The following is a 27371-nucleotide window of genomic DNA, read 5'->3' as shown; positions in this document are numbered from 1 at the left end:
CTAAACTAAACTAGGGTTTGTGACTAAAATTCTGATTTTACAACTCCATTAGCCTACCTCTCTTTGCGTAATGACATCTTAATCAATGTATTAATGAAGATTATTGCAAGATCTTCATCAACTGTGTACATTTTTAAGCATTGACAAGGTTGATAAATAGCATGCCAACCTAGTGCAGATGTAATGTACCCAACTAAAGCTTTTTATTGTATTATTCCAATCGATACTCTCCTGATTCCGAGCATTTTGAGAGCAGAGAAGCTGAGCAGCCATAGCAGAGCACTTCTGAAAATGAGCCGTGCAATTGATGTCTTGTCAGTGTTATATTATGCTCCTTTTGAAGATGACACAGTACTGTTCTGGCAGTGGTGACTACTGCCAGAACCATTTTTACTTTATTTGTAAGTATGTATTGACTGCGCTCTGCAATGGCAACCTGCTGACAAAGTGAAGAACTGCTACTAGCAGATGAGTCATTTTGACAATCTTCTGTGGAGCTAGTGTACCCTCTAGTGGTACACTAGTGACATTGATAAAAACAAAAGTAAGTGTAGCGCTACTGTAATAAATATATAAATATTCCCCTCTGGGATTAATAAAGTATATCTATCTATCTATCTATCATAAGGGTTATAGAGGACTGTGCTGTGTTTTTAATTCCATTTTCTATTGAGTTAAGCTATTATAAATTGTTGTCTTTGATTTCATTTTTCCAACATATTTTAGTTTAGTCTGTGTATTTGTAATAATATTTGGCCATAAAACAAGGACAAGAGAAAAAAAAGTAAGGTGTCATCACTCCTTTACTCAATATTAAATGTGCTTTACAGTATAAACAAGTACTCAAAGTGGTCCACATTTCATTGATTTCCTTGTTTTTCAGTAACTTTTACTGTGCTACTATCACAGTGGATAGTAAAATACCATAACAAGCCTTGTAAAACAGTTGCCCTGATTGGGTAGTGGAAAGGTTCTCAGCAATTAAGTGTTTTAAGGTTAAAGCATTTGTTGTTTCCACGTACCACAACAGTATTTCTTAGAGGAAAGGAAATAAGTATTGGTGCATCATAACGTGACTTAAAGCGTCACAACTGAGTTAACCATATTGAGAAACACTATGGACCAAAATGGCTTCATCAAAAACAAATACAAAAGTCTACATTCTAATTATATAATTATTAATGCAAACGTTTTACAGGAAGTTATTAATCCAGCATAGTGTTCCAGTTCCAAACATTCCATTTTCACAGGAATTTCGGAAAACTGGAATCTCAACATTACCTGTTGTATCGGAATGTTAGGAATAAAGTGGCCATGTGCCGTACAATTTCTCTAAAACTGCTAATCTCTTACAAACAAACATGCTGGAACACATAATATTAGAAAAGTTTGTAAAAAAGAATAATGTTTACAACTGTATGTGTAATGGTGTGATTGTCAACATCAAAAGGCTTTTTAGTGTGGTGGTGCGTGGTGGTGGTGTGTGTGTGTGTGTGTGTGTGTGTGTGGGTGTGATAAGTAAAAACTAAAAAGAGGAATGTTGAGGATTATACTGTTACAGTCAATGTTTTAAGACGCTATGAGCAGCACAAAAGTGCACGTTATCGTTCCAAAATGAAGATTTAAAATACAACAAAAACATGACCATCTGCCACATCTCAACGCAGCAGTCATCCAGGACGTCTGTAGCAGGCTTCCTGGTAGGACGTAGCATTGAGGACCACGAACATGTCCCGCCTGACAAAGGACAGGAAGTTCTCCAGGGGGCAGAGCGGCTGGGCAGAGCGGCGGTCGTGAAAGCGACAGAAGGTGGTGTGAAACGTCACATCTTCGCCGTTATACAGCACCCTGATGAACGGCTCTCCGTCCGCCTGCTTGGCCTTCGCTCCCTTCCCCACTGCCTTCCTCTGCTGTTCTGCAGCGGCAGGCGGGCTCTTCCACAGCTCGAACACCACCCGAGCAGCGAAGCGAGGGAACCTGGCTTCCTCCAGGCCCAGGGCGCTCAGCAGCGGGGCCACGGTCACATCATGAGCCGAAGAGAGCGTGAACACCTCTTCGCCACCTGACCGCGGGCGCCGGCCGGCCTCGTTAGCCCTGGCCACGCGCTCCATCTTGGCCGCCGTGCGGTTGAGGTAAGGGTGTGTGGCCAGGATGGCATATTTATGATACAGCCCTGCTCTCCTCCGGTCCACCTCGTCCTCCAACTGCTGCCGGCGGATCACGGCGAACTGGGCCACCGTAAGACAGCCTCCGCCGTCACTTTCACCCGGAGACACGCAGGGGAAGGACAGGCCATGACACAGGTGGCACAGCAGGGAGTCTATGGGGTTGGCGGCCCTGAGCTGCCGTGTGAGCAGGCCCAATGTGCGCGCCATGTCAGCGTAGGTCCTCTCCAGCTCGGTGTCGGCCACCCGCAGTCGATACTGCCTCCTCTGCTCCTCCTCCAGGTAGCGGTTCCTGGAGGGGCAGTCGCATGCGGAGCTGCAGAACAGTGTGCTCCACTGGTGACGGACAGTCAGCTTCGTCCAATCGAAGTCCGGGAGGAAGCCGTAGAGGAGGGCCAGTCCGCTCTGTAGTGTGCGGCTCTTACCTGTGGTCTCCACCCACACCTGGCGGGGCGACCAATCGGAGGGGAGGATTTTGTGGCGTTTGTAGGCTTGGCGGAGGAACTGACCGTTGCGCAGGTGCTGTACTACACCTGCATGGTAAACACGGATGACATGAAGATACAGTCACAATGGTGGACAAGCATAACTTTGGGAAAGTGCTTGTTTACAACTGAAACGGACTTCCTGTGCCACGTGTAATGATTAGTCAACACTAGTTTTATTTCTAAGTCTACTTACAGGATGTTAACATGACATTTGAGTTCCTTTTTGAATGCCTGTCAGATTTCTCTACATAACTGTCAGCTGAGAATTTTAGGTTAAATAAGTTAATGTCCGTGGAATATTAACTAAGCCGTGGAATCAAGGATTGTTCTCAGCTGAATTAGGAATGTTCTCTGCGGAATCAAGACCTTTTCTCCGCGGATTCCTGTGGAGACTATAAGGTACACCCATTTCAACACAGAGGAGAGGAGAGGAGAACATGCTACCTGTCTGCGTGAGCTCTCCCATCTCACAGGTGCTGTGATTGGGTAGCCGTGGAACAGAGGCCAGTGTGGACTCCCAGTTACCATGTCCTCCCAGTGCCATGTGTCCAATGAAAGAGCTCAGCTGGGGGTGGGAAGGCTTCCTGTGAGAGGTTAGGAAGAGTAGAAAGAATGGCATACAGAGCGAGGAAGAGAGAGAAGGAAAGACTGATCACTGATGTAAGAAGAAATCCAATAAATATGTGGTTAACATTATGAGATATGACTCAGCATTTCCAATAGCAAACGGCCCAGTACATTTTAAGTAATAATTCACTTGCCATTTGTATTGAATGCATTTAGCAACTACAATGTGTTCAATATGTTTCAAGATGTTCACCATTACTTTGGATACATTTGTAAATCCACTCTGGTGCTCTGCTTGTGGAATGACAGTGCTCTCGTCAAAGCATGGCACAGCACCGAATTAATTTGTTATTTAGAAACAAGGTTTGCTAAGCAGAAACATCATTGTTATGAAATATAAAATAATATTTCCACAATTTTAGAGGATTTCTTTAGACAGCGACAAGGAAGAATATGTGAATAATATAATTAGTAGTATGTTTTTGTAAGACATTGTGTAAGGTTTCTAACATGATGTCTCATTACGACCAGAATGCAGTTATGAGCCAACTAACGACATGATGCAGTGACATTTTGGGTCCATGCATTTTGTTCACCAAACAAGCCACAGCCATCACATTCTGCTTTAGCTAGTCATGCCATGCCCCGAGGCAGGCTCTTGTACAGCACTCTGAATTCCCAAACTGGAATAGACTGAACACTCTGAACTCCCAAACAAGGAAGCAGTGAAGATGCTCTCAGAATTAATTTAAGAACACTGCTTCAGCTTCACTGAAATCTCTAAAACAAATCTTTAAGAACTTTCCAGCAAAATTACTACTTATATATTGGTAATTATTGTAAACATTGGGTGTGGCTGTTAAGTTGTAGTTAAGTACTATTAAGCTGCTCTTGTGTCTTCTGATATTTCTTTGGTTTTCATTGTATCCTGTCTGTTTTCAATGAAATTTCAAATGAAAATGAAATATATTGTACAGTAATATGATATTATATACTGCCTACAGCCCTACACTGTATACAGTAGTTGAGCAACAGTGTTGCCTTAGCTTGCAGCTTGATGACCACTTGATTACCACTCAAGTTACTCAACTTACTCTGGCTTTTCAGTAAACAGTTACATAATTCCCACATCTCCCACCAGGTGGCCCTACAATACCACAATCTACAGCTCCTGTTCAGAGGAGTGTATGAGACTGAGATATGGAAGATTAGATATTAGTTTGAGTGACTAATAAAGTAATTTACTATAGTAATATAAGTTAGTAACAACAGTAGTACACCCTGGTGGTACCAACACTATATGTAGGCTGTAAAATATAAACATAGAATGCACTGCAGAGAAGGTGCTTGAATACGTAGATAAAGTTGCCACACATGCAAATTGGAAATAAGGAGGTAGGCACGCACGTCTACCACAGTCGTGTTAGTTATATTGTACTAGACCCGGCACACACCCACACACGCACACAGAAAGACAAATGCACAGTGTTCACGCCTGCACAGTGCACACACTTTCCAGGTTCCAACAGCAGTCAAGGATTTGACTCAGGGGTGCAAACCATGCAACCTAGGTTGAATGGTGCTTTTTGAAACAGTATACATAACTGAGCATCTCCTACCGACAGACAGGAACACTCAAACGGGTTTGAGTGCAAGGAGGCAATCAATGCACTTCACAGACTTTAACACGGTATCATCAAGTCATGATTATGAGTCAAATTACAATCCTGGTTATTTAGCTGAATATTGGAAACATGAGTATTAATCATGATTACCGATGAGGAGGATAATTGGTGCAAAAACATCATGTACAGTACATGTATAATACTATCTGTTAATCAGGCCTTATGTTTGGCCTGTGTGATCTTGCATTAATTGCCATGTTTCACGATGACATAAGTGTGAAACCTAAACCTAAATAGATTTCAGATTACTTTTGATTAATTACGCATCTCTAGCACACACACAGGTCACAAAGGTTATCAGCTGAATGAGAGCTCATGATGCAGAGATAAGGGCTGTGTCCACAAAGTAGTGTACTAATGGGTTTAGTCACCAGTCACAATTCATCTTAGCAGCCTTTTGTCACGCAATGGTCAGCGATACACACACGTTGCAAGCGCATGTGCGCGCGCACGCGCACACACACACACACACACACACACACACACACACACACACACACACACACACACACACACACACACACACACACACACACTCTCCTGGTTATAAGCCACCGTTTTGCCCATTGTCAACAGAACAGTGTGGATAGGAACAGTCCACTAATTGTCTGCTGTGGGAGAGTCAAACGGTGGCATGTCAATAGAGCTCCGCACTGCAGACAAAGAGCCAGTCAGAGTGTCTATTAGGCTGATAGTCACCAATGTGACATTAGAAGAGTCCAATTACATTAAACAGGGATTATTATCTCCGGTCGGATAGTAGAGAGAGAGATTAGTGGTCAGTGAGAGAGTGAGAATGAGAGAGAGAATAGGAGGTTGGGGGTATCCAGGGAGGAGAAAGGACACAGTGATCAATGGCAGTGAGGTGCAATGAAACTAAACAAGATGGATTCTATAAGAAGATTTAGCTCTGGTCCATAGCTCTAATGCCATTGCATTTAGAGCTATGTTACTTGTTACCGATGACTTCCGGGGCTCACATAAATGCAGACCAGCCTCTCGTCTTTAGCAAAAATAAAAAGAACTATTTGCTACTCACCAATACAAAGGCGGGTTGTGTCATTAGAAAGCCTACTTTCCTCCTCCGAGCCCCCCACCACACATATAAACGGTACTTTTTGGCCAAAAAGGGAATTGTTTTCCACCGGAAAAAACTTTTAGTTACTCCACTGCGCCCTCTACCGATATTGCCAAGAGAAAACCTTCATAGAGAATATTGCTCCTCCAGTGGAAAAGATATCCCTTTGTGGCCAAAAAGAACCTTTTATACTTGTGGTGGGGGGCTCAAAGTCATCGGTAACATAGCTCCAAATGCAACGGCATTAAAGCTATTATGATATGACAATCCTGACAAACCATGCTTGGAAAGGAGAAGAAGAAAGAGTGGAAATGTTCCCCAGTTAAACCACAGATGGAGACAGTGGGTCGGCGAGCCGGTGCCAGACAGACAGACACACACACACACACACACACACACACACACACACACACACACACACACACACACACACACACACACACACACACACACACACACACACACACACACACACACACACACACACACACACACACACACACACACACACACACACACACACACACACACACACAGAAAGAGAGAGAGAGAGAGAGAGAGAGAGAGAGAGAGAGAGAGATGCACCCCATCCACAGATCCTGCCCAAGACATATGCTGGCTCAGATGCATATAATTACACCCTAGCCTAAATAAAAACAGACTCAGATTATGCCCAGGATGTTTGGAAGTCGGCAATGAGCTTTAAAGCTCGCCAGTCCCTGCAACACACTGAACCGCTGCAGCTCCAATAATGCATGCCCAGTCACCCACTCTGGCAGTCCAGTAATCCCAGTCTATAGCTCCATCGTTCAGAGCATTGTGTCTGTCTATCCATCCATCCATCCCTCCCTCCTGAGGGAGGGACCCTCAGTGCTTTCATCCTCCTCTCCTTTCAACTCTGCCTCAGTGTGGAATGTTGGCTGCTTAGAGCCACATGGCACCAAATACGGTAGGAGAGGGAGAGAGAGAGAGGCACAGGGTGGCACAGGCTTGTTAAATACGTATAAGAGCATCTGCACAGCAGTCCAAGTCATCCAAGTATAAATTACTTACTGTCCAGTGTCCACACACATTGTAATTGTTTTGTACAACCAGTTACCCTGTTGTTATGGGTTTGAGTCCCATTTCTTCTTTTATCTTTAAAGCTGCAATCCGTAACTTGTTCCTCCTACCTGGGATTGCTATCCCATTTAGGCAGAGGATAAAAGACACTTTGGGCTTCATGCAATACCTCTTGTCAAGCAGTAGTGGTACTAGCCAACCACAGGATATAAATGCCTCAATAGAAGAGGAGGTAGACCAGTTACAACCACCACAGTCGTGTTAGTTATTGGTTAATTTGTATTAACTTACTCTACCATACAGATACGTAGGTAAAAACAAAAACATTATTCACAAAAAAACGTTGAAAAGCTTGAAATGCCTTTTCGAGGCCTTGTCTGCCTTGTCTACCTTTTCTATGGATGGCAGACCAAAACATTGTAGGACATTGTAGTTCAATCTTGACAAACAGAAAATCGCTGCTTGTTTCCTGCTATTATTTAACCACTTAAGCCCTATTCAGGGCTGCCAACACCCCTGGAAGTTCACAATACCAGCTCCACCTGGTGAAGTCAGTTTACCAAAATGCAGCAGAACACAGAACTTACATCTACTACATTAAAAGGTTTCTGGGGGAGGATCTCCAGTCCATGCAATCATACAGAGATGTTCACTTAAATAATGAATGGTTATTATTAAACATGGGTCTTGCATTGCTTCAGTCATCAAATCAATTTCTGTAGGCCTACTTTTTGTGTTTGAATGGCTGAAACCGTACCCATCATTTTCCAATGCTAGTAAAGCAAGCCTGATAAAAGTATCAAACTCCCAAAATTTACCAGAACACAGGAAATTACATACACTCTGTTAAAAGGTTATAAGCATTGGTCTTTTGGGCCCCATCTTCGCCAACCCTTAGCCCTTATTCCTAAACTTATTTCACTTCTTTTTTTATACTGTTTTGAAATATATTTTTAAATAGTTTAACTAGACGATCTACATCGACACACTGGCGCAATATATAGCCTCCAATCTACATAGAATCAGAACAGTGAATAATGGTCTAGACCCATCATTCCAAATGGATCAAAGATTAGTTTTTTCTGAACTTGTACTCGTATCTAACTGTTCAGATAATCTCTTGTCTCTCAGTGCAACTACTCGTCTGTCTCTCACCATTAAGGTTGCATATTGTTCCATACTCTCCAGCACTCTGCAAGACAATGCAGTGCTGTAATAAAACCGTCCAGACTCCTCTGTCTAGTTACATTTAGAATTACACATTTCATCACATTTGTCTGTGATATCATGACTTGACTATGCATCTCTGTTATGTAGTCACTACGGTATATCCTTCTGCTACCACTTAGAATATTTATTGTGTCCTTGCTTGGTTTTGGTGTGTGTGTGTGTGTCAAGGTCAAGGTAAACTTTATTGTCCACAAGGGAAATTTGACTTTTGACAAACGATTTTTTAAATCTGATGTACTTCCACTTTGGTTCTTTGTATCTTCTCCCAGAGGGCAGAAGTACAAACTCGCCATTTAAAACATGGGTAACATCACTGACAATTTTTTTAGCCTGTTTTAATGTAGCCTGCTCATAAATAGACTGAAGAGAGGGGAGTTGTCTTACCCCTATGATCAGAAAAGATCTGCACCAATCTGAACAATTTGGACCTCAGTTGTGTGTGTGTGTGTGTGTGTGTGTGTGTGTGTGTGTGTACCTGCTCGGGGACAGTGTGCAGTCGATGGCAGGCCGTTTGGTCTTGGGAATGTAGTAGAGGGGGTAGCGGTCTCCATGACGAATCATCACCTGCACTGAGAGCAGCCTGTAGTCTGCTGGACTGTGACCTAGTAGAAGAGACGGGATACCATTATCTGATCACAGATCTGTATTGTTAATACACTATATATATATATATATATATATATATATATATATATATATATATATATATATATATATAATACTATATCATAACCTGACTCTGCCAGATGGGGGCAGTATTGATTGACTATAGTTCACAATACAGCCTCCATCTGGGCCTGTGGCGGGCCAGTCCAATCAGCGGCAGCTACTGGTGGGATCTTGGCGAGACCGGGTGTGACGCCATCGAGAAGACCGTGTGTGTTAACACCAAACCATGTGTGTGTTAACACTGGAGCAGACCTGCATCTGCACCCGACGCCACAGTGGGTCGCGTGTGCTGGTGTCCGTGACATGGCCACGGGATGCTCATATCCTTTACTTTTTACTTTATTTGTTTATTTGGACAGGACAAAGCATATTAATGGACGTCACTTGGACGTAAATACACCGGATATAGCACAGTTGCTAATTTTCATCCGCAGTCCTCACAAGAAACACAAAACGGAAAACAGACAGGCAAACAGTAGAATACATTTACATAACATTACATACACTGAATGGTATGGACTAGACTTGAGTTTATACCTCTCTCACACATCTGTTGAACATGCTCCGATCTCTCATTGCTGTTCCTTGACCTGGCTATAAACCACAGCTGACCTCCAGCATGTGTGACAGGTTGAACTGCTGGCTAACGAGAGATTCATCACAGCACTAGAAATCGGAACATTGCTGCCTTTATTATCCAAGCCTATCATTATTGTAAAACATTACAAACATTAAACATGTTACGTAGTATTGTGGGTCATCGCAGACAGTCAGACATGTCACACTACAAGAGGAAAAGAGCCACTTGTGTCGTTCCCGACATTCATTGGCGCTGGTGGTAAAACCAGGCTGAAATGGGGCTGAATTTGTGCAGTCTGAATCGTGCTGGGTTTTTTTGTTTGTTTTTACAAATGGTATTCATAAAATGGCTGTCGTAAAATGGTGATACCCTCACAAGTATAGTAACAAACGTGTGTGCATATCCATGCAGTAGAGCAGACTCACCCTCCCAGGCCTGCTCGCTGCGGTTGGGGGTGTTACAGTAGCCGTAGGCCTCAGCGACGGGGTCAGGCTCTGGGGGCTCAGTGTGGGGGACGGGGATCACCCTCTTCCTGCTCTTCCCCTGGCTTACAACACCAAGGCCCCTCTGCTCCTCCCCCATGGGAGTGGTGGGGATCAGGTTCACTGGAGGAGAGAAATTATTACATCATCGTCTAACAGTAATCAATTATTTGATATGATTGCAATTATTTTTGCATAATCGTCATAATTGTGGTCGTGTGTCATTAATCCGACGTCTCATTGAATTATTTCGAGGGCGTGTTGGTCCGACTCAAACGTTACTGACCCGGTCCCTAACCGCACGTGAAGCCACGTAGTCGGAGTAATGGGATGTCGGCGTTATGGGCAGTCCCTATAATCCTTTTGTTTCCATGTTGTAAAACTGTTCACAAATTTTAAATTATTGAAAATAGCAGAAATAGCAGTTCTACAACAGTCACAACAGTCACGAAGCTTGTAGATCAGCAATTTCTGCTATTTACATGAGATAACATTGTTAAATATGTCAATAATTGTATTTGTATATTTAAGTTATTTATCATAATGTGTCCTGTGATTTTTTTTTATTATGAAGCCTAAAAGGCAAACAGGAATTACATTTGTATTCATATGTTCAATTCCAAACACACAATTAAATTGTTAATCACAATTATTTGAGTGACAATCGTCAACTTCAATTTGATTTCGTGACAGCCCAAGAGAGATGAAGACTTGTCATCATGACCAGGCCCGGGCCAGCCTAGCAGTCCGGGCACCTAGGCTGGTAGTCCTGACAGTCCCGACAGTGTCCTGACAGTGTAACGCCTGACAGCGTTACACTGTCAGGCTATCTCTCCCATTTCCTGTCAACCTACTGTACATGACCAAATTAATAATGTATGAGGTTTAAAACTTAAATAGCTTTGTTCATGAAAATGACAGAATTTAGTTGGTAAGAATAAGAGTGAAATGAAACTGAGTCAGAGTCATACCCTTGCATGAACACATAGTGCCAGTTAATCTCCATTCTCCATACCAACAACTCTGTTCTCCTCATCCCATCACCATTGGCAGTAGCACTGTTGTCTTGGACACCAAAGACATGCAGAGAAATGGTCTAATGAGAGGAAGAGGTGTCGGAACTATTTCAATGACACGCATGCACGCGCACGCACGCACACACACACACTCTGAAAGCAAGCAGTGGACTGGGCAAATATCACATCCCTTTGCAATGAGAAAGGGAGCAAGGCACCTTCAGAAAACACAGTGAAGAATGGTCTTTCATTTCTATGACAACCTTTCAGACATTTACAAAACTCTCTGAACAAATCACACATACACAGTTCTATGAAATGCTGTCTCTCTAGCATGCATAGACTGAGTGTGTGTGTGTGTGTGTGTGTGTGTGTGTGTGTATGTGTGTGTGTGTGAGCCGCGTGCGCAAACACACACATGCACACACAGTACAGCTGCCTTCATTTGAGCTAATTGTCTGTCTGGCAGGCACACAGAATGAGCCATCATTAACTGTGTGTGTTTGTGTGTGTGTGTGTGTGAGAAAGAGAGGGGCAGAGAAGAGTAGCTTTGCTCAACTTGATTTATACTTAATAATAATAATGAATTGGATTTTTATAGCGCTTTTCCAAGTGCTCAAAGCGCTTTACAATGGTTCGTTCATTCATACATTGGGAGGTGAAGTGCCACACAGTCGATTCCAGCGTCCTCACTCTCCACATTCACACACCAATGGTTGCAAGCTCACACCTACCAACTTATTGGAGGCAATGTAGTGTTCAGTGTCTTGCCTAAGGACACTTTGACATGTGGACGGGAGGACCGGGATTCGAACCGCCGACCCAGGGATCATTGGACGACCTGCTCTACCTCCTGAGCCACAGCCGCCATTTCTATTCTCCACTCTGATGAGTCAGTGTTGTTCAAGTTACTTTTAAAAAGTAATTAGTTATAGATATATTTACTAGTCTACTTACTTACTACTTACTACTACTTACTAATTACTTTACTAGTTACTAAATTATGAAAGTAACTAGTTAGTAGTTACTTTACTTAAAATAAAGGTTTTAAACGATTTCCAATCCAGACACATAAAAATATTCCCTAATGTCACTGGTTTGTTTTAAGCTCTACTCTAAAAAACAGGAATATAAAATAGTACAATATCCAAAATCACAGAGAATATCCAGTTTGATCTTGATGTTGAAATTAAACATACCCTTAAACTAAACCCCAACTCTAAACTATAGGTCTTGCTATGCGACTTGCGTCGTCATTTTCTACTATTTTCTTCAGTGTACAAAAGCTCACACATGCGCACATTAGACAGTTTCCATTGCCACTGTGTGTGACACACACACACACACACACACACACACACACACACACACACACACACAAAATGTTCCATCTCCTCAGAGTCCAGCTGAGCTCATAAAGTCCACAGTGTTGTTTGAAAGGCAGTGGTTTCTGACATGTCAAAGGGGCTGGCAGGGTGCAGTTTCACACAACTGTTGCTCATTCTTCTCATGTAGTCTCTATAATGATCATCACCTTCATAATACTCAAATTAGACGTTATACCTCGATGCTGTTCAACAATGATGCTATGATGTGCATGTCGTGCTGGGTGATATGACTTAAAAAACTAAACTTGAACCCTAGCATCCCTGTGTGCGACTGGGAGGAAAATTCGCCAAAAATAGTCGATTCACAAGGTCATAGTCTGCCATTTGAACTTTTTTGGAACTATTTTACTTACCGGTATTTATTAATTATTTTCCTGGTGAAAGTTACAAGTGTGCATAATGGTGATCGTATCATATGAACATAATATTTTTTTAGTTATCATCATGTCTGTCTGCCATCCTATGCTCAAGGGCATGTCTATAGCATAAATGGACAGTTGCGTCCAAAAGGGCTGAATCAATTAATTGGACTAATTTGTAAATTTCAATACATTTTTTATATTGATTTGTTGATATTAAGTATTTAACCAAAGTTTAAGACATGCTTGATTGTTTGTTTAATTTTAAAAGTAAAAGCTAAGAAAATAATCGATAGTTGCAGCACTAGTGGTTTGATTTTTACCAACAACGAAGCCACAAGGACATAAGCTTTACATAACAGTCAACCACTGATAAACAGCAAACTAAAGCATCAGTGAATTCAGCGAAGACAAACCACACCGCCTGTAGGCGTTCCCCAGGTTTTTGTACACAAAGTGGCAGCCTTCCTGGAGCGGTTTTGGGTTTCACCGTATATGTGGTGTGGGTATAGAAGACTCACCGGTGACGAGGAAGAGGAGAAGGCGAGCGGAGACGAGGGAGAACATTCTGATGAGTGCTCAGTTGCTCGAGTCCCTGCCACACACTGGAGCCCATTCACTGCCACAACCTGTCCCCTTGCTAACCAACACACTGTCTCTCACACACACGCCTGCGCAGACGGTCCACCAGGCCAACTCAGTCATGGTTGCCGACACAAAGGGGCTTTTGTAACGGGGTTGCCCTAACACTAGCGAGAGCATGCATGCCACGCACATGCGCACGCTTGCGCACACACACACACACACACACACACACACACACACACACACACACACACACACACACACACACACACACACACACACACACACACACACACACACAAGTTATGTCCACACAGAGGACATTGCATACAAGGACATAAATAGTTCAGGTGCAGCAAAGTTACATCCACAAAATCAAGGAATATGTCGCGATACAACAAGAATGTCATGTCACCCAGCATTCCATGGCACAAGTAGTGTAGGCATACAAGTTCGAACCCCCTCCAACAACCTTGCATTGCCGCCCGGTGTCATATCGTTCCCGGTAGCGTGGCTAATCCCATGGGCCCAAAATCCACCCAATGTTGTTCCCACAGCGGACGGACACACCGCTAGAAGGCCAGGTCCAACGCCTCTCTTCCCAGTAGCTGCTCATGGGAAGGTCCACCAAGCAGCACCAGCTGTTGGTATAGACGAATTCAGAAACGGGCCTCATGGTCGCAGCTTACGTATTTCCTGTAGGTGGACTCGACATAGCTGTGAGGTTTAAACCCTCACCAGGCGCACCTCTTCTACTACAGTGACTGATGTTAGTCTGCCTCAAACGTTACTCTTTTACCTGCTTTTTCGTCATACTAAGCATTTAAAGTATTAGGTATAAAGTACAGTAGCCTTGTGTTCATAAAACAGAAAGATTGGGTATTGGGTAAGACTGACGCTATGTATCTTTCACTGCTTCGTCTCAACCATTATTCAATGGCTCTGGTCTCAGATATGGATATTTTGACATTCCGTTTTATTTTTATTTTTTTATGTTGCCACTCAGTAGCCATAAAATAAACAGCAGCCATAAACTAAACAGGTTAGCAGCCATAAACTAAGCAGGTTAGCAGCCATAAACTAAAGAGGTTCATCTCGATGTTCTGGGCATCTTTGTAATGTTAGTGTTAGTAAAAAGCAGGTAAAAGAGTAACGTTTGAGGCAGACTAACATCAGTCACTCTACCGTTCACTGTAGTAGAAGAGGTGCGCCTGGTGAGGGTTTGGAAATGTATATACGTGTGGTGGGGGGTTCAGAGTGCTTCCACTAAGGAAAGTAGGCTTTCCTTAGTGGAAGCACTTTGTTTTGGTGAGTAGCAAAAACTATTTTTATTTATGCTAAAGACGAGAGGCTGGTCTGCATTCATGCGAGCCCCAGAAGTCATCGGTAACATAGCTCTAAATGCAACGCATTGGCTAAATGCAACGCATTAGAGCAATGGACCAGAGCTAGTGTAGGCCTAGTAAGAAATACCCTACAGTTACAGTTTGATGTTGTTTTCCTTTAAATATTCATAATTTAATAGGGATGTCCCGATAAACTTCTTTCGCTTACAATCCGATCCCGATACCTCAATTTCTGTGTTAGCCGATACCGAATACCGATGTCGTGATCTCATGTTGTGTTTTTAGCATATCACTATATGAAAGGAAGAGGAGGAATCAATAAATTCATCACTGTTCGTTATGTTATTTTGTATGTTAAATAGCCTCTGCCTAAATAACATAACTAGCATCTGTTCTACAATATACTATACCTACTCCTCCAGAACTAATTACGTACACACCCACACAGAAACTAAATATAGTCAATCCACTCACAATGCCTCTTCAATCTCTTCAGGAAACCACAGATCGTAAACCTGACTCCTCTTCGGCTGCCAGTACCAACACACAATCACTGAGAGTATGTGACTGACAGGCACAGCTCAACTGCAGTAGCATTGAGGAAAGATGATGATGCCTCAGAAATGCACACCAATACATTTATTGCAGGCACAATATCAGAGTATAATCGGGTGTAAACATGCAGATGTAGTATGAGTGATTTGGCTCAGAATTTAACAGGTGGGTTCCAACCAACTTGGCACTAGTGCTGTGTACTGCCTGTACCATGGGAGGAAAAGGCATCTGGAAAAGTGTATGCTAACAGGCCGTGGGTGTAAGGGAGAGATGGGTACAAAACCAATTGCAGCTCACCATCTGTCAGCTACACAACCTTAGTAGCACAAGTCATTATTTCCACACTATTACTGAATTCCTGTTGGCAAGAATGCTATGCTTTAAGTGGTTCCTCTCACACGCGCACACATGCACACGCGTGTGCACACACCCCCACACACACACCCCCACACACACCCCCCCACACACACACACACGAATAGGCACCCATACGGTAACAAGAAGACTCACACCGGTGCGTGCCCGTTTTTCCTCCCGGAATTTTCCCCAGTGAGGGGGATAACTTTGTAATGCTATTGGCTGTTTGTATTCTTTTTGGAAAAATATAAAAAGATACTCTTGTGGAAAGGCTATATTATATTACTTATATTGACCCTATAAACAATTTAGTATTATTTAGTATATGTAAGGTTTTGCCCCCTCAAATGGTACCTCGTCAGATAATCCCCACATATCCTACAACAACTTCTGTGAACAGACTTCACTGTAGTAGCTTTTCATAAATTATATTTGTACTTAGGCTGTCTGCTGTCATGAAAGTTTATAGTTAGAGAAATTCAAAATCCAGCCGTCTGCTGTCCAGCCTCTCCCACCCCTCACTGGGGAAAATTCTGTCAGGAAAACAGAAACAGGGTGAGTCTTCTTGTATTCACCCATACACCCACACTTCTCCCTGTGCTACTTATAAAACATGTTGATATTTTCCTATGAACAATTGTGTGCCTTGACAAACACAGCTAATAGACAAAAAGAGAAGAGGCAGAGTCACATCTTTCTCAACTCACATTTAATTACTACTGTTGGCAGCATATAACAAGGCAAACAGCAGCTAGCTGTTACTGGGAGTGAGAGAGTAAACCCACAGCCACTGACCATACAGAAAGCTTTTATAAGACATGGAAGGATTACATTATGCCAGAAAAACAATCCATCAGAAAATGGCCACATTTAAAAAGAAATCGTTTTTTTCTCCACTTTTCTTGGGTTGGTCAAAGGCTCTTTCATTCTAGGTCAGAGCTATCTACACACAACAATGAGGGTACTGAACTAAGACATAACATTTGTGTGGTGGAATTATAGGGTGTAGGCCTAGGTGAGTAATTACAGACAGGCTAAATTAAGTCATATCATAACATTAGGTTTTGCACTGCCACATCAACAAGTTGATTTGAGGAACTCCTGCAAAGCATTGACTGGTCTTGGGCAACAAGCCATGTGACAAAAACAAGACATAGATATAAATTGTGTCTTTCAAGGTATTCACTAGTCATGACAGGACTCCTCTCTAGACTAGTTGGTTGGTTGCATTGGTGGGCCTAACTTTTTCATACTGTATAGTGACTACAGTTAGTTTCTACAAGAAAGTAATCCCTGCAAATGAATGGAAGGTACTGGAGCCCGATCGGTCAGTGTGGCGGTATCTGCAGCATTTTAAAGAGATTTGTAAACCTTGCACATATACAGGACAAAAACTTTGCTTCTCTTACCTTGCCATATGAAAAACAAAATAGCTAATGGTAATAAATCCATAGAACAAAGACAAGCCATACATAAAATAAAGCAATGATTCACAAAAAGGCTGAGCTTTAGCGTCAGCTCACATCAGCTCACGTAGACCAGGAAGAGTGCAGTGTCAACAATGCATGTGAGTGTTGCTGTCACATCATCTAGAACAGATGTGAACAAAAAACAAAAACCAATTGCACGATTGAATAGGAGTTCTAGCGTTAGACCCCTCCAGGAGCAGCTGGAGGACCAGCTCCAGGACACGCGCCCTATATATATTTTTTTCTTTTTTTTTAAAACATAATTATCAACTTACTTTTGTAAAAAAAAGGGGAAGAAATTCCCCTTTTAAGGGATAGTTTGTGATATGGACACAAAAAACATAGTTCCGTGTAATAGAGGGGCAAAACGTTTTACGAAAGTTGCACTAATATTTTAGAAATAGGTCAACAATACAAATGACGTTAGTTTTGTGGACTCATTTACTTTGAATGAACTGAACTATCCCTTTAACACTAGGGATATAGGCATTAGGCACGACAAGTGCCTCAGCCAATGAGGATCAAGGACTGGTCTATTTTAGAACCTGTGTTTGCATTCCGGGTATTTTGCTAGTCATTAGCTATACAAACTGACAAGGAATACATAAAACGAGTGTTTGTTTTCAGAGTATTTTGCTAGTGATGAGCTAACAAGTCAAGACGTCAAGTGGATTTATGGGTTTTAACTCTGCCAGAGTTAAAACATTGTCTATTGCTGGACTTATTTCGACCGCTTTTACTAACTTTTCAAGATCGAGATCACGAAATACGAAGGAGTCTCTCTGCTTCCATTGGAGAAAAAAAAAATGTAATTGCGACCCTCTGTTCCATAGTTATAGGCAGTTGAATGTAGCTTGTTTTTGCTAAAAAGCAACAGAAAGCAGAGACTTTTTTTTTTAAATAAATCCTATAATATTATTCTAAACAGACTTGAAAATGTACACCCGGCAATGTGATTTCCGGGTGTAATCTCCTTTGGAGGTCCCTGGATCATTCACAAATATAGCAGAAGAGCAGCCTCTATCGTAAACCACTGAAAACACCAAATGACTAGTGACTCGTCAATGGCGCTCTGAGCCTTGGATTGAAATAACAAGTATAGTCTCCAATGGCAGGTAGGCGGTAGTGGCCAGTGCCAGTGAAATGCACAAAATAAGAAAAAAAGAAAAGCTGTGTAATGGTATTTTGAACCGGAAGTGTTAACCGCCCATGTTCTACTAGGGGTCACGGCTGTGTTTTAGTGACCAATGCATTGATATCGTTTGCTGGAGCTTGAATTAATGTTTTATTAAGCTCAGAACATCGTACTTTATCCCATTATGAGCACTAAAGACTGCGGGCGCGTGAACGGAGGATTTGGGATATGGCTGTTTCTACCATGGAAGCAAGCGGTGGTTAGCGAAGGAAGCTAAAATAAGGTAAAAAATCACACCCGTGTGAACTGAGTGGTGCAACCCCCCCCCCCCCCCCCCCCCTCTCTCTCTCTCTCATTAGCAGGCAACAGTGCAGCACTCTCTCTCTGTTTCTGGCACAACAGCGCCCCTACTGGTACTAATAGTCATACTGGTGCTCATTAACGTCACACGGACACATAGGTGAACAACAACATTGGTGAACACGGACATTGCTGTTCCTTGGAGTGGTTGCACCACTCAAAAATATTATTTTTAATGCTAGATTAATGCTATTTTATCAAATCTCGCCTTCTTGTCTACGGCTAACTGTGCATAATCAAATCTATCTTGTTTATGCTTTGCCTGGTTCCTGGTTAAATGTGTTGACAAGCCTCCTAGCTCTGTTCAGCTCTAAAGTGTTAACAAACTACATGCGGAACATAATCCAGTGTCTTTTTCTTGGTGTTGTAGATGTAGTACAACATTACAGCTATTCCAAACATAGTTGGAATGCATCAGTTTTAAATATAGTTGTTACTAGAACATTATTCACACGCAGGCACAGCACAGCGCAATCAGCAGAACAGTCTGGCAGGGTGTCGATGAGCAACTTTAAACGTGAGGCATGACCCGACACAACAAGTGAGTCCTAAATCAGCCTCTTCACTGACTATTCCCTGCAGTGTATCTGTGGCTGACAGACTATAACTCACCTGCTCAGAACAAGGGCAAAGGGGCAGAGTCAGAGTGTGTCCACCTCTCTCTCTCTCTCTCTCTTTGCCACATCATTTGTTCCAGCCTAGTTCTCTCAACACTCTTTTCAACACTGTATCATCTGTATGTTCCAATTATTTTCTCTGCCCATTTCCCTTTATCCTTCCCTCTCTCATCCCACCACGATAGCCCCTCCTTGTTGTGAAATTCACCCAACAACCATACGTATTACAGCATTCTCCTCACACCTCAGTCACTTTCCCCTGCCCCATCGTTATTCATCTCAAAATTGTTTCTTGATTACATATTCCTGGCATTACAATCTCATCTCACTCAACACACTCTTTCCCATTTATCCTTTCCTTCCCTGACTCTCATTACCATTTGTGCTCTGCCAGCAGGAGCTTTGCTGTGCAAGCCCCCACATGTCAGTCAGCATGTGGTGATCATCATGATGCCACTACAGTCAAGTCCACAACTGCCGCAGTTTCACTTTTAGGCTCTGCAGGAAGCGAGAGAGCAACATTCACTGCATCATGCATCACACTCTGTCACTGCCTGTCTGTCTGTCTGTCTGTCTGTCTGTCTGTCTGTCTGTCTGTCTGTCTTGCATGGTAGTGGTCAAACAGTGTCAACAAAATCTTATGTATTTATATTCAAACTGAGATGACAGGAAGACATTTAGATAGGGATAATTGAAGAGAAGGGGGTAAAGATGATGGGAGTTTTGGAGAATAGGAAGAGGGCACGGCAGAAGATTTAAGAGGTGGAAAAAACAAGAGCTTATCTATTAAACATGAACTGTCCCACATGCAACTGCCTGTGGGTTTACTGGATAATGGCTCAAGATCTCTGTATTTGTGTATGTGAGAGGAAGACAGAGAATGCGCTAAAAATAAATATGACAGCAGTACTGCTAAAATAATGAGCATGCCAGTTGATAGTGTAGTGCAGTGGTTTTCAAACTTTTTGTGACCCGAGGCACACCAATGGTCAAGTCAGTTTCTCAAGGCACATCTATATTCAGAACAAAAATAGCTGCATCGCATTCGCACCACGCTGTGAGTTTGTCAATCCGTTTATGTGGAAAAGAAATAAAAATTAAATGTTCTCCTATAATGACATGCCCAAAATAGGAATCTGGTTAAAATGTTTATTTTCAGAGTAAATACAAATATTCATAACATATTTGTATATCTGTATATTGCAATAATAATGTGTAGTTGACACATAAATCCCAAGGCACACCTGAACTTGTCTCATGGCAGACCATGGTACACACTGGTGTACTGAGATTATCAGAATAAAAGAATCACACCCGTGTGAAGTGAGTGATGCAACTCCGTGTGGGGGTCCCCGGGGGGTCCCCGGAAGTTCCAGACCCACAGGAACGTGCCCAGGGTGCCGGGCCGGTTCGGGCGAAACGGTTGAGAAATGAGTTACCGTGTGGGGTCCCCGGGGGGTCCCTGTACTGTACTGTACTGTACTGTACTGTACTGTACTGTACTGTACTGTACTGTACTGTACTGTACTGTACTGTACTGTGACTGTCACACCCGAAATCATCATATATACAGTTAATATGCGTTTGTGTGTGTTAGGAGTGGTTAACAACGCAACAGGGTTGACAACACAACAGGGAAGACAAATATCCTTCGGGACAATAAAGATTACTTTAGACGCACCAGCAGTCGTGCTTGGAGACTTAAACCAGTGTTATCTGGACACTGTGCTGCCGGGATTTGAACAATACGTCAAGGATGCGACAAGGAAAAATAATATTTTGGACAAGTGCTATGTAAACATTCCAAATGCATATGTAGCCAAGATTGGGCCACCGATAGAGACCTCTGACCACAATGTTGTGTGCATGACCCCAGTCTATAAGTCCAAATTAAAAAGAGGGAAGCCAGAGAAGAAGGTAGTCAGGACATGGACAGATGACAACAAGGAACAACTTGCGTTCAGAGATTAGATGATTAGATGAAATCACCACAGTTACATACGATTATATTAATTTTTGTGTACAGCTGGTTGTTCCTACAAAGGAGATAAAAATCTATCCAAACAACAAATCATATGTGACAAAAGATATAAAAAATGTAATAAATGAAAGGAAAACAGCTTTCATAAACAAAGATTTTGGTGCACTTAAATTGGCAGATAAAAAGTTAAAAACGAAAATGAGACAGGCAAAATTGGCACATAGACAGCGTCTGGAGGATGCATTTAATGTCAACGATCACAAAAAGGCATGGGATACTATGAAATCTATGACAGGAATGTCAACCCCAACGAAACCTATTGTGACCGAAAATGAACTTGTCTTTTCCAATTTCGCCAGATTTGAATCATTGGACAATTCCTCAAAGTGCACTGAAATACTGAAGGCTGTAACACCTGCCCCCTCAGACAGAATTACCATCACTGAAGAGGATGTAAGGAAAGTGTTTCAGTGTACTAACACAAGGAAAGCTAATGGGCCAGATGAATGCAGTGCTTTTCTCCTCAAACACTTTGCATCTGAGCTGGCTCCAGTGTGGCAACCAATATTCCAAACCTCTGTAGACACACACACAATTCCCCTGTCTTGGAAAACCTCACACATAAAACCACTACCCAAAATCCAATGTCCAAAAGAACATAAGGATTACAGACCCATAGCTCTCACTTCAGTGATTATGAAATCACTTGAAAGAATACTGTTACAACATCTTGTCAGTATAACCAAAGACAAATTCGACCCCAGTCAGTTTGCCTACAAAAAGGGTTGCGGTACAGAGGATGCGGTTGTCACACTGGTCCACTTAATTACAAAACACCTAGATAAGTCAAATAAGAATCATGCGAGAGTGCTATTCTTAGACTTTTCTTCAGCTTTCAACACAATACAGTCTGATATACTAGTGTCAAAAATGGTACAGTTGGAACTGAATCCATACTTAATTCACTGGTATGCTTCTTTTCTTACTAACAGAGTACAGAGGGTGAAGGTGAACACAACCCTCTCATCAGCATGAACTACTAATGTTGGTGCTCCCCAGGGTTGTGTGAGCTCAGCTGTACTTTTCACCCTCTATACTGACAGCTGTCGTATTGAGGAATGCCTGTCTGAATGTCGCACTGACACACCAGACCAATACATTCTAAAATACTCAGATGATACAGTTTTGATTTCTCTCCTAGATAGTTCCAGTGATCCTGGACTGCACCAACACAGAGTAAATAAGGTGGTTGAATGGAGTGATAACAACGCTCTCATCATTAACACAAAAAAGACAGAAGAGATTGTTTTTGGTACACCACCAGAGATACACAGATCCCCCATTACTATTCATGGTGAACCGATCAACCAGGTATGTACGTACAAATACCTAGGAGTAGTAATAGACCATCTTTTGTCATGGAAAGATCAGATTGATTCAGTGTGTAAGAAAACAAAGCAAAGAATCTACTTCCTTCGCCGTCTAAGATCCTTCGGTTCTAGTAGACGGATTCTTCTTTTGTTTTTCACTTCTGTTATTACGAGTGTTCTTCAGTACTGTAGTACCACCTGGTATGGATGTTTGTCTGCAGCCCTAAAGTCACAACTGCTGCAACAACTGAACATTTGTTCAAAGATTGTTGGACAACAACTTCAGAAACTTTATACATCCACATATGATAACAGCATCCTAAGGTTAGCAAGGAATATCACCTCTAATACTAAGCATGTGTTGTATGGAGAATATAGGTTGCTACCTTCAGGAAGGAGATATGGTGTACCAGCATACAATAAGGTCAGACTAAAGAGGTCCTTTGTCTACCAGTCGACATTGAGGCTTAATCAGGAGATGTAGTAGCCACAGGATAATCTAAGCGGTGGATATTGCTCATGTCTCTATGTATGTAAATTGTCTTGTTATTTGTGTTTTGTATATGTGTTTCTGCATACTTGGCTGCAGTGTCGCAAGACAAATTTCAGTGTGAACTGACAATAAAGTACTATATCATATCATATAATTATTATTATTATTAGGGTAGAGGTTCCTTTTAATCAGTTTGCAGTCCTTTAGATTGGGAAACCGTAAAGAGATCTACAGGAATGCAACAACGTAACTAATTCTCTCTTTTTATCAACCCACAGCCATTTCAATCAGCGGGAGAGTGGATTTAATTCATTGTAACCTCTTTCATTGCCTCTCAATGTTGCCGAAGAGGAAGATTAGAAGGCACAGAGGCTGATAGTGAGGAATAGCTAATGTTATAGGCCCCAGTGGTAAGACACAGTAAACACATTTATTTTTGAGTAGTGCAACCACTCCAAGGAACAGCAATGTCCGTGTCCGCCTATGTGTTCACCTGTGTTCACCTATGTATGTGTTAATGAGCACGAATATGACTATTAGTACAAGTAGGGGCGCTGTTGTGACAGAGAGAGATAGTGCTGTACTGTTGCCTGCTAATGAGAGAGAGAGAGATGAGGAGGGGGGGGGGGGAGAGAGAGGGGAGTTGCACCACTCAGTTCACACGGGTGTGATTTTTTATCTTGCAGGTACATTGCCTTGCTACATTCACCATTTTGCTTTGCCTTTTAAGGCCTTTTCAATTTATGTATCAAAATTGTTCCTAATTTGTCACAAAATAATCGAAATTGTCAAATCTAAAATTTTCAACTACAAAAACTATCATTCCCAGGACGTATGGAGACGTATTGGGCACAAATTGGGTTTGTGCCGTGAAACATATATTTACATGTTCTGGATTTGATTCCATATGCCACGGCTTGGATTAAGATAAGGTTTTCAGAACTGCTCAGGAGGCAGTACTAAGCATCTAAGCCTAAATTCTGGGAACCTACAGTAGAACTCACAACTTAAACTTTCAAAATGTTAAAAGAAATAGCACATCTACAAGTTTTTTTTTATTACTTTCATCCCCCTTCAGGGATGGTTCTAATTTATGGAAACGTTAACAAAAGTGTGAAGTGAGGGGCGCTCTTATTATACATCAAGTCATGAACAACTGTATTTATGTGATTGGTTAGCCGATTTAATGTTTGTGTTGCCACAAATTTACTTTCTCCTTTCATTGACAATGGCAAATATGAGACGTGAGGGAACAAAAGCTGTTTATAGGGGGGGGCTATAATAGTGCCCCTCAAAAAACAAAACTTAACAGGTTCTGGAAGGTTCTGGGTTACCCTTCATACTTAAAAAGAACCAAAAGGTGCAAGCACACTACACTATAGACGAGTGAGAAACAACTTTCTTTCTCTGTCTTTCAAACCATAGCCCTGTACTGCTTGGCATTTAAACAACACACAAAAAGATGTGGGCAGAGAGGTGTGTGTGTGTGTGTGTGTGTGTGTGTGTGTGTGTGTGTGTGTGTGTGTGTGTGTGTGTGTGTGTGTGTGTGTGTGTGCAATCCTATACACGTGTCCTGGGAAGCTTGATGCTTGCCAGAAACACATCCACAGCAGTGACTTGTCAGGAAATCAGAGCAAAATAAATAGCTTACTCTTTCAACCAAATACAAATTTCATCAAATTTCCACTACAGCCGTGGCCTGCTTCCTCATCTGATGTCTTTCTCTCCCCTAATAATGCCTTAGAGGCTTGAGATCTGCATGCAGTGCCAGGGAGGCTGGCTCCACATATTGAGCGGTCCAGTTTCCTTGCATTCAAAGTGGCTAGCAGGGACACACTGTCTAGACAATTCCTGCAGGAGATGCTGGGTAATGACTTAATGGAAAAGGCCACATCCAGTTCTATACAAAGGAGGCCACCATTGTGTACAACTATACTGACTTCATAGCAGGCTTGTCTTGTGTCCCACAACCTCCCTGATTGTGGAGCATCCTGGTGCACAGTGGTAGTGGGGGATATTTACAGAACGAGAACATCTATAGGGAATTGGGCTTTGTTTGGGTGTGAATGGAGAGGAAAAGGGTGAGAGGATAGGATATGCATATGCGTGATCAACTGATCATATACTGTAAACAGCCACATGTATGCAGGAAGACTGACAATGACAAACATCTGTTGCGTTATTATAATAATAAAAATCACACCTGTGTGATGTGAAGTGTGGGGCATTCTAATCATCGTATATCATCATGACGTAAAATAGAGACTATACCTATGTGCTCAGACACTATGACGTAAAATTATCCATTAATTGTCAATGGGAATTTAATGTTTGTGTAGGACGGAAATCTACACTAATATCTGAATATAGGGCTAGCGCCCCTCAAAAAGGGCAACCACTACGTCATAAAAAAAGGTCCATAGATATGGAAAATGTGTATAATTGGTGGTAAGTCGTAACCTGAAGAGGACTGCATGATAAAAGCCCACACGGCCAACTTACAGAACTGCAGACTGAGGCTGACGATGGCCAGCACCGCCCCCACCACCACCAGGAGGATGAAGCGGTTCCGAGCCAGCATCCTGTCACGTGATAGGTCCACGTCCCTGTCCGTCAGCCATCCACACCATGCCTCATTCCCGCAGTCTGGAGAAAATATCAACTTAGGTTAAATAATGAGGTGACAAACAGGAACAACATATAATTTAAATTCATATTTGCAGCTTTATTATGTAAACTCACTATTGTTCCATTGTTAAAAAGCAATAATACAACCCTGACACTGATGACCACAGGCTGATAACGCAGCTTACCTGCTAGTAAGAAAATATCACCGTAAATATAATAAAACAGGTGTCACATTAATAGTGTTGTAATGGCATTGCAGCTTAAGGAATATTATTAGCGATCGCAAGTAGTCAATGATTGGCTTCCCGAATGTAACATCTGACATCTCTCAGTTCATTTGCCATGAATAGATGCCATACTTGGTGGTGGTAACTGAAGCGATTCTATTATTGTGGTCCTGGAGTAATAATCACGACATTGCAGAGGATGCAGAACCGTCATTCACAGATAGTCTCTCTCTCTCTGTGTGTCTCTCTCGTAGGCTACAGTACAATTAGTGCCAGTCTCCAGTCTCCAGACCCTTTTTCTTCCACTGAGTCCATTCCACTCATTGGCACTATTCCATTCATGCGTGGCCCATGCAAAGACAGGCAACTGGAAACTCAGCAGACATGGAGGAGGGAAATGAGACGTCCTGCAGCAGCCTATTACTGTAGACCTACACAATAAACCCTACCATTACACAGACACGACACACTGTCTATAAATACACCCAGCAGCGCTGATAAATGGGTGCTTGAGTGTTCAGGCAGAAAAGCGCACAGTAGCTCAGCCTCACATCCAATCAAACCTTTACAGAAAACACGCACAACCCATTAATTCACCCTACATTAAAGATAAAAGAAAGGCTACCCACACTGGTTAGTGGTTACCATTTAACCAGTTATAGCAAGTTAGCTAATCTTGTCAACATTAACTAAATAAGTTAACGTTTCTCGCGCAACGTTATTGCGAAGTGAAAACACAAAAGGAATGCCGCAAAGGGGACAATTATGTTATTGTAAGTTTTTCTAACTTTATTGCGAGTCTATCCCGTAACCGTTACTTCTTTATGCAGGCTTAATTACACATGTACACTACAAAAAGTTGCAATGCTGCATGATGAATGCTAGCAGGCTAGTTAGCAATAGTAACAAAAAGATGCATCAGTTGCCATTGCAGAATACATGCAAATAACCAGTGTAAACGCATGCACGACACTGACGAGAGACGATAGAATCATTGTCACAACACCACCATCATTGATCATCTCTATACCTGAAGGAATCCCAGTCAGTCAGTCAGTCACAGAAACCACCAGCCACAGAGTGCTTCTTCCTCTCTTCTCCGCTTACTGCCGACTGCTGACAGACCGACAGAGCGCTGGCTGGCTGTGACTGTACACAACGTCACTGCAGGCTCCACAGTGTAGCATCTCTGCATGGTCAAGCTCGCTGCGTCATCTACTGGACAAAGCATGGCAATGCATGCACACTTGGCCAGTTAATTGTCTCCTGCTCCTCCAGGCTTTTTGATTGATTGATTGATTGATTGATTGATTGATTGATTGATTGATTGATTGATTTATTGATTGATTGATTGACTTTATTAACAGTTTGCCGGAAAAAAATCACAGGAAAGTAGCCTACAGTTCAATCTGCTGGCTGCTATATAATTTTAAAAACCCAATAAAGCCTATGGCATTTAATGTTTAATATGGGCTCTTT

At 42.2% G+C, this 27371-nt stretch overlaps 1 protein-coding gene across 2 annotated transcripts; it reads right to left on the bottom strand.

Annotated features, from left to right (window-relative positions):
* Positions 1-795: 795 nt before the first annotated feature.
* Positions 796-27038, bottom strand: pxylp1 (2-phosphoxylose phosphatase 1). 2 transcript variants are annotated; one of them, XM_083773380.1, is made up of 6 exons: positions 26923-27038; positions 25540-25683; positions 9950-10129; positions 8751-8877; positions 3098-3237; positions 796-2698 (listed from the first exon to the last, which is right to left on the bottom strand). In XM_083773380.1, exons 2-6 carry the CDS (start codon positions 25616-25618, stop codon positions 1671-1673), a joined length of 1554 nt encoding a protein of 517 aa, XP_083629506.1. In that variant the 5' UTR covers positions 25619-25683; positions 26923-27038; the 3' UTR covers positions 796-1670. The 2 variants fall into 2 exon arrangements, with proteins under 2 accessions (XP_083629506.1, XP_083629507.1); XM_083773381.1 differs by lacking the exons at positions 25540-25683; positions 26923-27038 and adding an exon at positions 13291-13422.
* Between the last annotated feature and the right edge of the window lie 333 nt (positions 27039-27371).

This window comes from Protomyctophum parallelum (genome assembly GCF_964188405.1).
Source record: "Protomyctophum parallelum genome assembly, chromosome: 9".
NCBI lineage: Eukaryota > Metazoa > Chordata > Actinopteri > Myctophiformes > Myctophidae > Protomyctophum > Protomyctophum parallelum.
This window is presented reverse-complemented; position numbering and strand designations above follow the sequence as displayed.

Coding starts and splice junctions, on each gene's coding strand:
- pxylp1 (XM_083773380.1), bottom strand. CDS start 25,618: ATGCTGGCTCGGAACCGCTTCATCCTCCTGGTGGTGGTGGGGGCGGTG. Junction 10,130..25,539: donor CAGCCTCAGTCTGCAGTTCT/GTAAGTTGGCCG, acceptor TCTCTCCTCCAG/TGAACCTGATCCCCACCACT. Junction 2,699..3,097: donor GGGAGAGCTCACGCAGACAG/GTAGCATGTTCT, acceptor TTTACCATGCAG/GTGTAGTACAGCACCTGCGC.